At 44.2% G+C, this 13,540-nt stretch overlaps 1 protein-coding gene across 1 annotated transcript in view; it reads left to right on the top strand.

Moving 5' to 3' along the window:
• Positions 1 to 13,540, top strand: part of LOC134958791 (complement factor H-like) — a 258,602-nt gene that overhangs the window by 101,131 nt on the left and 143,931 nt on the right. The window contains exon 5 of the mRNA XM_063941517.1: positions 12,467 to 12,655. Within this exon, the coding sequence (XP_063797587.1) occupies positions 12,467 to 12,655 (189 nt within the window). The remainder of the gene's footprint in view (positions 1 to 12,466; positions 12,656 to 13,540) is intronic.

Raw genomic sequence — 13,540 nt, 5'->3', positions numbered from 1 at the left:
ATATGCACACTGTACTCAGTCAACGCTAAAGCCAATTGGTTGGGGTCATTCCGTATACTAAATACAAAGCAAGAGAGATGTTACTTGCGCCCTGTAGCCGCTTTGCATTAAACCACCAAAGATCACCACTCTTCAATACACATACAACACAACAAAATGGAGTAGTTCACAAGCGCTACAACACAGATGGACCAAAGCCTCTGTAAGACTGTCCTAATGTTCAGGTAACTATCTCCTCGACCAGGCTCGCACCTGTGGACTGACCTCCTCTCACTGGGGGGCAAACACCAAAAGGTTTCTTTAACACCACCACAGATTCGTTCAATTCCAGGGGTTATTCTCTCCCTCAGTGTGGGTGCTCACCTTACTACAGGTCCCTATGTGCCTTGAAAGGTGTCTTTTTCTCTGAACTTCTTATATCATTTTATGTTCACAGCATTAGGGGTCACCCTCTCCCTCCAATAAGACGCTCACCTTAAATATGGGCCCTATGTTCCTTGAAAGGTTTATTTCACTGTGTCCTTCCACCGACCTCTTCTATAGGGCCGTATTGACTTTTCCTCAAGATGATTAATTCTCCTCAGTCAAGAAATCCATTCGAAAAATGTTTAAAAATTTATTCCACATAGATCTCCATAAATGGATAGCAGCATACAACAATAAAATATTCGATAAAAACTGATCAAAAAAATCACCCAAATAGGCGGACTGGGTTTTTCCTTAAACACTCCCCTTAGAAGCCGGGAGGAGAAAATCCTCCCAAAAATATATATATAAATCTCTCCAGCCTTAAGGCCCCAATACAGGGTTGTAAAATATGAGAAAACCTTACCGCCTAGGGGCTAAAAACACTGGTGCCAACGCGTTTCGGATAAAAATCCTTCCTCAGGGCATATCACAGGACTAACTCAGTCGGCCTTTTAAACCCCACTGAGCCCTTCCCCTCCCATCTTCAACCAATCAGAAAAGAAAAATACTTTTATACTCCAAAATGTATATTGATAGCAACCACTTTCCATATATCCTATTTGTATCCTAATGGTTTCTAACAAAACATAAACAATTCTCCAATATACATAAAAACCGAGAGAAAAAGACAATATGAGTCTTAATTGGTGAGAGACAAAGTCCATCATGGAATATCCATCCATGTCACTTTCCATATTCTTCTTTAGCAGACATTGTCTCCAAACCGGATTCCTAATCCGTAATTGCGGTGTAGCCTTAGCCCCCCGGCATGTATTACTTCCGTCGTGCAAAGGTTGTAGTCCCTCTACATCTAGGGTCCCCTCAGTGAATACATCGAGTTCCTAGATACAGAAAGGCCACCGCTGTCTTTCGCGGACCTTCCGGTGACGCACTTCCGGTCCGGTGGAACGCAAACCCGGTAGTGGTTGGAACGCATTGGGTTTCTTGGGTGCTGGCTAGATATACAGACTCCCAGCGTTTACCATATTTAAACGTTCCCATAGAAAAAAACAATTAGAAAAAAAGATTCTGTTAGTAATCATCATATGTATGTCACTTTTTTTCCTCGTTATTTATTAGTTGAACAAAAAGGAAGAAAAAGAAGATATTTTTTTCCATATGGATTTATCCCATTACTTCTAAAAGGGTATCTTTACTTTAACATAGGCTTTCAATCTATATGTACCCATATGTGGATTTAATTATATAACAATTTGATTGCACCACATCACATATGATCACCTCTATATGTTCCCTCACAGGAACCACTTCATCTCAAATTCCACGTTCAGCCCCTTAGGGACCAACGTCCTGAGCTCATATATGGCCCTCATTTCCATTTTTGCCAGTTTTGCTTCCCCATTATTCGTCCTCCAACCTGGTGTTACCACCTTAATTCCACAAAAACTAATTAGGTGATTAGTATTGCACTCATGTTTCTTACTAAAGTTCAATGACACATTGTGGGATTCAAGACCCCTTTTGATGTTCCGAATGTGTTCCGCCATCCTTATTTTTAACATACGGGTAGTTCTCCCTATATATTGTTACCCGCATGAACATTCCAGGAGATACACACAGTTTTTTGTGTTGCATGTTATAAAATCTTTTATATCATAAACCTTCTTAGTTTGTGTGGATCTATATTGGGTCACTTTGCCTTCCTTATTCTTACATGCTCTGCACATTGTGCAGAGACCGTATCTGAAAAAGCCTTTGGATCTATTTCTAGTGAGCATTTTAGGTACCGATACTACACTACTGACAACACTTTCTTTCAGGTTCTTAGCCCTTTTATAAATAAACCTGGGGAACTTAGAGATCACCTCCTGTAAACAGGGATCTTTTCCTAAAATTGACCAATGCCGCCTTATTATTTTTTCCACTTGTTTATGTTGGCTATTGTACGCTGTCACAAAGGTTACATCACCCATCAACTTATCCTTAGTGACTGGACCTTTAGTCAACATTTCTACATGATTGTAAGTACCGGTTGTGTCCATAGCATATTCGACACTATCCCGATCATATCCCTTTGCTAAAAATTGTTCTCGCAATAACTGTGCTTGCTCCCAATACACCCTCTCATCAGAACAGTTCCTTCTAACTCTTTGGAACTGGCTGATCTGAATGCTCTTCAGCCAGTTCTGATGGTGATTACTTGTGTGATCTTTATATGAGTTGCAGTCGGTAGGTTTGGTGTAATTACTGGTTTTCAACTGATCATTCTCTATATAGATACGTAGGTCCAAAAAATTAACCTCCACCTCACTGATATTGAAGGTTAGATGTATATCGTATTGGTTGGTGTTCAAGTGATCACAAAATATGTCAAGCGAGTGCCGATCGCCACTCCAAATAAAAAGTATATCGTCTATGTAACGACTCCACGACACCAGACTGGCGCCAAACTCATGGCCACTCCAAAAAAAGTTATTGTGCAAAATGAGTGAAGTTCCCTCTAAGACAAAATTATTCCTTTTGTCCTGCTATATTGACCATATTTTACAGCCTATGGTCAAGACTACACGTTCTTATCTAAAAGATACGATAGACACTATTAATCAGCTCATGACGGTGGATTGGAAACCTGGCTTTTTGTTGGTTACTGCGGATGTTATGTCCTTATATACTGTTATCAACCATCAGTTAGGCCTAGAAGCGTTAACTTACTTCATGGGTAAAGAAGGTATGCCAGTGGATAGGAATAATTTTGTCTTAGAGGGAACTTCACTCATTTTGCACAATAACTTTTTTTTTGATGGCTCTTTCTATTTACAGCTGACGGGCACAGCGATAGGCACCAGACTGGCACCAAGCTACGCAAATCTTTTTATGGCCCATTGGGAGGACCAACAGGTTTGGAGTGGCCATGAGTTTGGCGCCAGTCTGGTGTCGTGGAGTCGTTACATAGACGATATACTTTTTATTTGGAGTGGCGATCGGCACTCGCTTGACATATTTTGTGATCACTTGAACACCAACCAATACAATATACATCTAACCTTCAATATCAGTGAGGTGGAGGTTAATTTTTTGGACCTACGTATCTATATAGAGAATGATCAGTTGAAAACCAGTAATTACACCAAACCTACCGACTGCAACTCATATAAAGATCACACAAGTAATCACCATCAGAACTGGCTGAAGAGCATTCTGATCAGCCAGTTCCAAAGAGTTAGAAGGAACTGTTCTGATGAGAGGGTGTATTGGGAGCAAGCACAGTTATTGCGAGAACAATTTTTAGCAAAGGGATATGATCGGGATAGTGTCCAATCTGCTATGGACACAACCGGTACTTACAATCATGTAGAAATGTTGACTAAAGGTCCAGTCACTAAGGATAAGTTGATGGGTGATGTAACCTTTGTGATAGCGTACAATAGCCAACATAAACAAGTGGAAAAAATAATAAGGCGGCATTGGTCAATTTTAGGAAAAGGAGGTTTACAGGAGGTGATCTCTAAGTTCCCCAGGTTTATTTATAAAAGGGCTAAGAACCTGAAAGAAAGTGTTGTCAGTAGTGTAGTATCGGTACCTAAAATGCTCACTAGAAATAGATCCAAAGGCTTTTTCAGATGCGGTCTCTGCACAATGTGCAGAGCATGTAAGAATAAGGAAGGCAAAGTGACCCAATATAGATCCACACAAACTAAGAAGGTTTATGATATAAAAGATTTTATAACATGCAACACAAAAAACTGTGTGTATCTCCTGGAATGTTCATGCGGGTCACAATATATAGGGAGAACTACCCGTATGTTAAAAATAAGGATGGCGGAACACATTCGGAACATCAAAAGGGGTCTTGAATCCCACAATGTGTCATTGCACTTTAGTAAGAAGCATGAGTGCAATACTAATCACCTAATTAGTTTTTGTGTAATTAAGGTGGTAACACCAGGTTGGAGGACGAATGATGGGGAGGCAAAACTGGCAAAAATGGAAATGAGGGCCATATATGAGCTCAGGACGTTGGTCCCTAAGTGGCTGAACGTGGAATTTGAGATGAAGTGGTTCCTGTGAGGGAACATATAGAGGTGATCATATGTGATGTGGTGCAATCAAATTGTTATATAATTAAATCCACATATGGGTACATATAGATTGAAAGCCTATGTTAAAGTAAAGATACCCTTTTAGAAGTAATGGGATAAATCCATATGGAAAAAAATATCTTCTTTTTCTTCCTTTTTGTTCAACTAATAAATAACGAGGAAAAAAAGTGACATACATATGATGATTACTAACAGAATCTTTTTTTCTAATTGTTTTTTTCTATGGGAACGTTTAAATATGGTAAATGCTGGGAGTCTGTATATCTAGCCAGCACCGAAGAAACCCGATGCGTTCCAACCACTTCCGGGTTTGCGTTCCACCGGACCGGAAGTGCGTCACTGGAAGGTCCGCGAAAGACAGCGGCGGCCTTTCTGTATCTAGGAACTCGATGTATTCACTGAGGGGACCCTAGATGTGGAGGGACTACGACCTTTGCACGTCGGAAGTAATACATGCCGGAGGGCTAAGGCTACACCGCAATTACGGATTAGGAATCCGGTTTGGAGACAATGTCTGCTAAAGAAGAATATGGAAAGTGACATGGATGGATATTCCATGATGGACTTTGTCTCTCACCAATTAAGACTCATATTGTCTTTTTCTCTCGGTTTTTATGTATATTGGAGAATTGTTTATGTTTTGTTAGAAACCATTAGGATACAAATAGGATATATGGAAAGTGGTTGCTATCAATATACATTTTGGAGTATAAAAGTATTTTTCTTTTCTGATTGGTTGAAGATGGAAGGGGAAGGGCTCAGTGGGGTTAAAAAGGCCGACTGGGTTAGTCCTGTGATATGCCCTGATGAAGGATTTTTATCCGAAACGCGTTGGCACCAGTGTTTTTAGCCCCTAGGCGGTAAGGTTTTCTCATATTTTACAACCCTGTATTGGGGCCTTAAGGCTGGAGAGATTTATATATATATTTCTCTGATGTCCTAGTGGATGCTGGGAACTCCGTAAGGACCATGGGGAATAGCGGCTCCGCAGGAGACTGGGCACAAAAGTAAAAGCTTTAGGACTACCTGGTGTGCACTGGCTCCTCCCCCTATGACCCTCCTCCAAGCCTCTGTTAGATTTTTGTGCCCGAACGAGAAGGGTGCACACTAGGTGGCTCTCCTGAGCTGCTTAGTGAAAAAGTTTAAGTATAGGTTTTTTATTTTCAGTGAGTCCTGCTGGCAACAGGTTCACTGCACCGAGGGACTAAGGGGAGAAGAAGCGAACTCACCTGCGTGCAGAGTGGATTGGGCTTCTTAGGCTACTGGACATTAGCTCCAGAGGGACGATCACAGGCCCAGCCATGGATGGGTCCCAGAGCCGCGCCGCCGGCCCCCTTACAGAGCCAGAAGACAGAAGAGGTCCGGGAAATCGGCGGCAGAAGACGTCCTGTCTTCAATAAGGTAGCGCACAGCACCGCAGCTGTGCGCCATTGCTCTCAGCACACTTCACACTCCGGTCACTGAGGGTGCAGGGCGCTGGGGGGGGGCGCCCTGAGACGCAATAAAAACACCTTAGATGGCGAAAAATACATCACATATAGCTCCTGGGCTATATGGATGCATTTAACCCCTGCCAGTTTTCCTTAAAAAAGCGGGAGAAAGGCCGCCGAGAAGGGGGCGGAGCCTATCTCCTCAGCACACAAGCGCCATTTTCCCTCACAGCTCCGCTGGAAGGACGTCTCCCTGACTCTCCCCTGCAGTCCTGCACTACAGAAACAGGGTAAAACAAGAGAGGGGGGCACTAATTTGGCAGATTAATCAATACAGCAGCTATATAAGGGAAAAACACTTATATAAGGTTATCCCTGTATATATATATAGCGCTCTGGTGTGTGCTGGCAAACTCTCCCTCTGTCTCCCCAAAGGGCTAGTGGGGTCCTGTCCTCTATCAGAGCATTCCCTGTGTGTGTGCTGTGTGTCGGTACGTTTGTGTCGACATGTATGAGGAGGAAAATGGTATGGAGGCGGAGCAATTGCCTGTAATAGTGATGTCACCCCCTAGGGAGTCGACACCTGACTGGATGGTCTTATGGAAGGAATTACGTGATAGCGTCAGCACTTTACAAAAGACTGTTGACGACATGAGACAGCCGGCAAATCAGTTAGTACCTGTCCAGGCGTCTCAAACACCGTCAGGGGCTCTAAAGCGCCCGTTACCTCAGATGGTCGACACAGACCCAGACACGGACACTGACTCCAGTGTCGACGGTGAGGAAACAAACGTGATTTCCAGTAGGGCCACACGTTACATGATCACGGCAATGAAGGAGGTTTTGAACATTTCTGATACTACAAGTACCACAAAAAAGGGTATTATGTGGGGTGTGAAAAAACTACCCGTAGTTTTTCCTGAATCAGATGAATTAAATGAGGTGTGTGATGAAGCGTGGGTTTCCCCCGATAAAAAACTGCTAATTTCTAAAAAATTATTGGCATTATACCCTTTCCCGCCAGAGGTTAGGGCGCGTTGGGAAACACCCCCTAGGGTAGATAAGGCGCTCACACGCTTATCAAAACAAGTGGCGTTACTGTCTCCTGATACGGCCGCCCTCAAGGAGCCAGCTGATAGGAAGCTGGAAAATATCCTAAAAAGTATATACACACATACTGGTGTTATACTGCGACCAGCAATCGCCTCAGCCTGGATGTGCAGTGCTGGGGTGGCTTGGTCGGATTCCCTGACTGAAAATATTGATACCCTGGACAGGGACAGTATATTATTGACTATAGAGCATTTAAAGGATGCATTTCTATATATGCGAGATGCACAGAGGGATATTTGCACTCTGGCATCAAGAGTAAGTGCGCTGTCCATTTCTGCCAGAAGAGGGTTATGGACGCGACAGTGGTCAGGTGATGCGGATTCCAAACGGCATATGGAAGTATTGCCGTATAAAGGGGAGGAGTTATTTGGGGTCGGTCTATCGGACCTGGTGGCCACGGCAACGGCTGGGAAATCCACCTTTTTACCACAGGTCACCTCTCAGCAGAAAAAGACACCGTCTTTTCAGGCTCAGTCCTTTCGTCCCCATAAGGGCAAGCGGGCAAAAGGCCACTCATTTCTGCCCCGGGGCAGAGGAAGGGGAAAAAGACTGCAGCAGGCAGCCTCTTCCCAGGAACAGAAGCCCTCCCCCGCTTCTGCCAAGTCCTCAGCATGACGCTGGGGCCTTACAAGCGGACTCAGGTACGGTGGGGGTCGTCTCAAGAAATTCAGCGCGCAGTGGGCTCACTCGCAAGTGGACCCCTGGATCCTGCAGGTAGTATCTCAGGGGTACAAATTGGAATTCGAGACGTCTCCCCCTCGCCGGTTCCTGAAGTCTGCTTTACCAACGTCTCCCTCCGACAGGGAGGCGGTATTGGAAGCCATTCACAAGCTGTATTCCCAGCAGGTGATAATCAAGGTACCCCTCCTACAACAGGGAAAGGGGTATTATTCCACGCTGTTTGTGGTACCGAAGCCGGACGGCTCGGTGAGACCTATTTTAAATCTGAAATCCTTGAACACTTACATACAAAGGTTTAAATTCAAGATGGAGTCACTCAGAGCAGTGATAGCGAACCTGGAAGAAGGGGACTATATGGTGTCTCTGGACATCAAGGATGCTTACCTCCATGTCCCAATTTGCCCTTCTCACCAAGGGTACCTCAGGTTTGTGGTACAGAACTGTCACTATCAGTTTCAGACGCTGCCGTTTGGATTGTCCACGGCACCCCGGGTCTTTACCAAGGTAATGGCGTCTTAATTATCCATTACTTGGACGATCTCCTGATAAGGGCAAGGTCCAGGGAACAGTTAGAGGTCGGAGTAGCACTATCTCAAGTAGTACTATGACAGCACGGGTGGATTCTAAATATTCCAAAATCGCAGCTGATTCCGACGACACGTCTGCTGTTCCTAGGGATGATTCTGGACACAGTCCAGAAAAAGGTGTTTCTCCCGGAGGAGAAAGCCAGGGAGTTATCCGAGCTAGTCAGGAACCTCCTAAAACCAGGCCAAGTGTCAGTGCATCAATGCACAAGGGTCCTGGGAAAAATGGTGGCTTCTTACGAAGCGATTCCATTCGGCAGATTCCACGCAAGAACTTTTCAGTGGGATCTGCTGGACAAATGGTCCGGATCGCATCTTCAGATGCATCAGCGGATAACCCTGTCTCCAAGGACAAGGGTGTCTCTCCTGTGGTGGTTGCAGAGTGCTCATCTTCTAGAGGGCCACAGATTCGGCATTCAGGACTGGGTCCTGGTGACCACGGATGCCAGCCTGAGAGGCTGGGGAGCAGTCACACAGGGAAAAAATTTCCAGGGCTTGTGGACAAGCATGGAAACGTCATTTCACATAAATATCCTGGAACTAAGGGCCATTTACAATGCCCTACGTCAAGCAAGGCCTCTGCTTCAGGGTCAGCCGGTGTTGATCCAGTCAGACAACATCACGGCAGTCGCCCACGTAAACAGACAGGGCGGCACAAGAAGCAGGAGGGCAATGGCAGAAGTTGCAAGGATTCTTCGCTGGGCGGAAAATCATGTGATAGCACTGTCAGCAGTGTTCATTCCGGGAGTGGACAACTGGGAAGCAGACTTCCTCAGCAGACACGACCTCCACCCGGGGGAGTGGGGACTTCACCCAGAAGTCTTCCACATGATTGTGAACCATTGGGAAAAACCAAAGGTGGACATGATGGCGTCCCGCCTCAACAAAAAACTAGACAGATATTGCGCCAGGTCAAGGGACCCTCAGGCAATAGCTGTGGACGCTCTGGTAACACCGTGGGTGTACCAGTCAGTGTATGTGTTCCCTCCTCTGCCTCTCATACCCAATGTACTGAGAATCATAAGAAGGAGAGGAGTAAGGACTATACTCGTGGCTCCGGATTGGCCAAGAAGGACTTGGTACCCGGAACTTCAAGAGATGCTCACGGAGGACCCTGTCTGTTCCAAGACTTACCGCGGCTGCGTTTGACGGCATGGCGGTTGAACGCCGGATCCTGAAGGAAAAAGGCATTCCGGAAGAAGTCATCCCTACCCTGATCAAAGCCAGGAAGGATGTAACCGTGCAACATTATCACCGTATTTGGCGTAAATATGTTGCGTGGTGTGAGGCCAGGAAGGCCCCTACAGAGGAATTTCAACTGGGTCGTTTCCTGCATTTCCTGCAAACAGGACTGTCTATGGGCCTAAAATTAGGGTCCATTAAGGTTCAAATTTCGGCCCTGTCGATTTTCTTCCAGAAAGAACTGGCTTCAGTTCCTGAAGTTCAGACGTTTGTCAAGGGGGTACTGCATATACAGCCTCCTTTTGTGCCTCCAGTGGCACCTTGGGATCTCAATGTAGTTTTGGGGTTCCTAAAATCACATTGGTTTGAACCACTCACCACTGTGGACTTAAAATATCTCACATGGAAAGTGGTAATGCTGTTAGCCCTGGCTTCAGCCAGGCGTGTCTCAGAATTGGCGGCTTTATCCTATAAAAGCCCTTACCTAATTTTTCATACGGACAGGGCAGAATTGAGGACTCGTCCTCAATTTCTCCCTAAGGTGGTTTCAGCGTTTCACTTGAACCAGCCTATTGTGGTACCTGCGGCTACTAGGGACTTGGAGGACTCCAAGTTGCTGGACGTAGTCAGGGCCCTGAAAATATATGTTTCCAGGACGGCTGGAGTCAGAAAATCTGACTCGCTGTTTATCCTGTATGCACCCAACAAGCTGGGTGCTCCTGCTTCTAAGCAGACTATTGCTCGTTGGATTTGTAGTACAATTCAGCTTGCACATTCTGTGGCAGGCCTGCCACAGCCAAAATCTGTAAAAGCCGTTTCCACAAGGAAGGAGGGCTCATCTTGGGCGGCTGCCCGAGGGGTCTCGGCTTTACAACTTTGCCAAGCAGCAACTTGGTCAGGGGCAAACACGTTTGCTAAATTCTACAAATTTGATACCCTGGCTGAGGAGGACCTGGAGTTCTCTCATTCGGTGCTGCAGAGTCATCCGCACTCTCCCGCCCGTTTGGGAGCTTTGGTATAATCCCCATGGTCCTTATGGAGTTCCCAGCATCCACTAGGACGTCAGAGAAAATAAGAATTTACTTACCGATAATTCTATTTCTCGTAGTCCGTAGTGGATGCTGTGCGCCCATCCCAAGTGCGGATTGTCTGCAATACTTGTACATAGTTATTGTTACAAAAATCGGGTTATTATTGTTGTGAGCCATCTTTTCAGAGGCTCCTCTGTTATCATGCTGTTAACTGGGTTCAGATCACTGGTTGTACGGTGTGATTGGTGTGGCTGGTATGAGTCTTACCCGGGATTCAAAATCCTTCCTTATTGTGTACGCTCGTCCGGGCACAGTATCCTAACTGAGGCTTGGAGGAGGGTCATAGGGGGAGGAGCCAGTGCACACCAGGTAGTCCTAAAGCTTTTACTTTTGTGCCCAGTCTCCTGCGGAGCCGCTATTCCCCATGGTCCTTACGGAGTTCCCAGCATCCACTACGGACTACGAGAAATAGAATTATCGGTAAGTAAATTCTTATTTTTTGGGAGGATTTTCTCCTACCGGCTTCTAAGGGGAGTGTTTAAGGAAAAACCCAGTCCGCCTATTTGGCTGATTTTTTTGATCAGTTTTTATCGAATATTTTATTGTTGTATGCTGCTATCCATTTATGGAGATCTATGTGGAATAAATTTTTAAACATTTTTCGAATGGATTTCTTGACTGAGGAGAATTAATCATCTTGAGGAAAAGTCAATACGGCCCCATAGAAGAGGTCGGTGAAGGACACAGTGAAAGAAACCTTTCAAGGAACATAGGGCCCATATTTAAGGTGAGCGTCTTATTGGAGGGAGAGGGTGACCCCTAATGCTGTGAACATAAAATGATATAAGAAGTTCAGAGAAAAAGACACCTTTCAAGGCACATAGGGACCTGTAGTAAGGTGAGCACCCACACTGAGGGAGAGAATAACCCCTGGAATTGAACGAATCTGTGGTGGTGTTAAAGAAACCTTTTGGTGTTTGCCCCCCAATGAGAGGAGGTCAGTCCACAGGTGCGAGCCTGGTCGAGGAGATAGTTACCTGAACATTAAGACAGTCTTACAGAGGCTTTGGTCCATCTGTGTTGTAGCGCTTGTGAACTACTCCATTTTGTTCTGTCATTCCGTATACTGACTAAGGCACTCAAGGTGCCAGTGCACATGCATGTACTCAGAGAACATGATTTTCCTGGGGCAAGTTTCTCATTAAAAAGTAATATTTCTGAATATTTACAGTAATATAGGAGGACATCTTATGCTGCAAATGTAAAAAAGAAAGTCAAACACTGCTCTGTGCTTCGCTATTTTCAGACAATCCCTGGTCAAAAGGCACACTACTGTAATAGGGAATATTCCATGGATTTCCTCTAAGAACATCAGGTGGATTTATAACTATTAGCATTGGTTTCAAATTTTACAGGGACGCACTTCACCTGTGCCCAAGCGGGTGCAATATATTCAAGTTATATCCACTTACAGATGGTGGTTGTCTCCACTCTTCAGACTATCTCTCAGTCACAGACCAAGTAACAAATTAAGTTGCCTTTCAGAAAATATAACCTTGTCACTTGTACTTTTTTTCTGGTTGTACAAACGTGTTTTTGGTGCAATTTTAATTCTTATATCTAGCTCCAGAAACAGGAACAAATTTGTGGAATAATTTCAGAATTTAGAAAATAATAAAATACATAATTACAGTGTGGAAGCTACTACAGGAATAAAACTTGTATCAACTTTAAGTACTGGCATCTTTTTTTTTTTCTGAGTGCCAGACCCATTTTTCAAGGAACAAAAAGCATCCCTACCCACACTCTTCTTTACCCCAACAAGGTTTGTCTATTAACAATGTACTGTATGTTTAGAGATGAATAAAAATGTTATATAGTACATAAAAACTTATTTTTATTTTATTTTTTTGTAGTGCGGCGTTGCCCCCCAATTTCAGCCAAGGACAATGTGAAGGTGTTATCCACTTCATATGATGATGAGTATTCTGTTGGCCAAGTAGTTCGATTTGAATGCACGGACTCAAAGCTTAAGGTGGATGGCCCTTCTGAGATTTTCTGCACAGCAGGAGGAGAGTGGAATTCAGCTCCACCAACATGTGTCGGTAAGCCACACTTTAAGTAGACAAATTGTAAATAACAAACATCTTCAATTGCAATAACAGGAAAACCTTTCTGTATAAAAAGTAATTTTGATAGGTTTTCTATTATAAGACAAGTGTTCACAGTACATTTATTGGGTGGAATTCAAATGTTTGAAAAGTCAGTTGGGTGTCTGTTTTTTCCTGTCTATTAGATAGGAAAAAACAGACTCCCAACCGACTTTTCAAACATTTGAATCTCTCCCATTATGTTAGCAATCATATATTGAATAAGGTGAGAAAAAGCTTTAACAATTATGTAATGGGTACAATATAATTGAATAACTATATCAGTGGAGCAAATTAATGAATAATTAGATCATAGGTCTGCAAACTCGGTCCTCATTACCCCACACAGTGCATGTTTTGCAGGTAACCCAGCAGGTGCACAGGTGTATTAATTACTCACAGACACATTTTAAAAGGTCCGCAGGTGGAGTTAATTATTTCACTTATGATTCTGTGAGGAGATCTGCAAAACATGCACTGTGTGGGGTACTGAGGACCGAGTTTGCAGACCAATGAATTAGATCAATAGACCATTATTATTTATTAATTATATTAAGTTGTCAGTATTAAATAATTGCTTTCAGCAATCAGCCCCACACCACCGCCGTTCCACCACCCCTCTACCCCCCTAGTATGTAACAAGAATTAGACAGCTGCTGGTGTTTCACCTATTACACAGGTTCTCAAACTCGGTCCTCAGGACCCCACACGGTGCATGTTTTGCAGGTCTCCCCATAGAATTGCAAGTGAAATAATTAGCTCCACCTGTGGACCTTTTAAAATGTGTCAGTGAGTAATTAATTCACCTGTAAACCTGCTGGGTTACCTGCAAAACATGCA

Source organism: Pseudophryne corroboree, chromosome 9 (assembly GCF_028390025.1).
Source record: "Pseudophryne corroboree isolate aPseCor3 chromosome 9, aPseCor3.hap2, whole genome shotgun sequence".
NCBI classification, from domain to species: Eukaryota; Metazoa; Chordata; class Amphibia; order Anura; family Myobatrachidae; genus Pseudophryne; species Pseudophryne corroboree.
The sequence above is the reverse complement of the archived record's forward strand: the minus strand, read 5'-3'. Positions and strand labels throughout refer to the sequence as shown.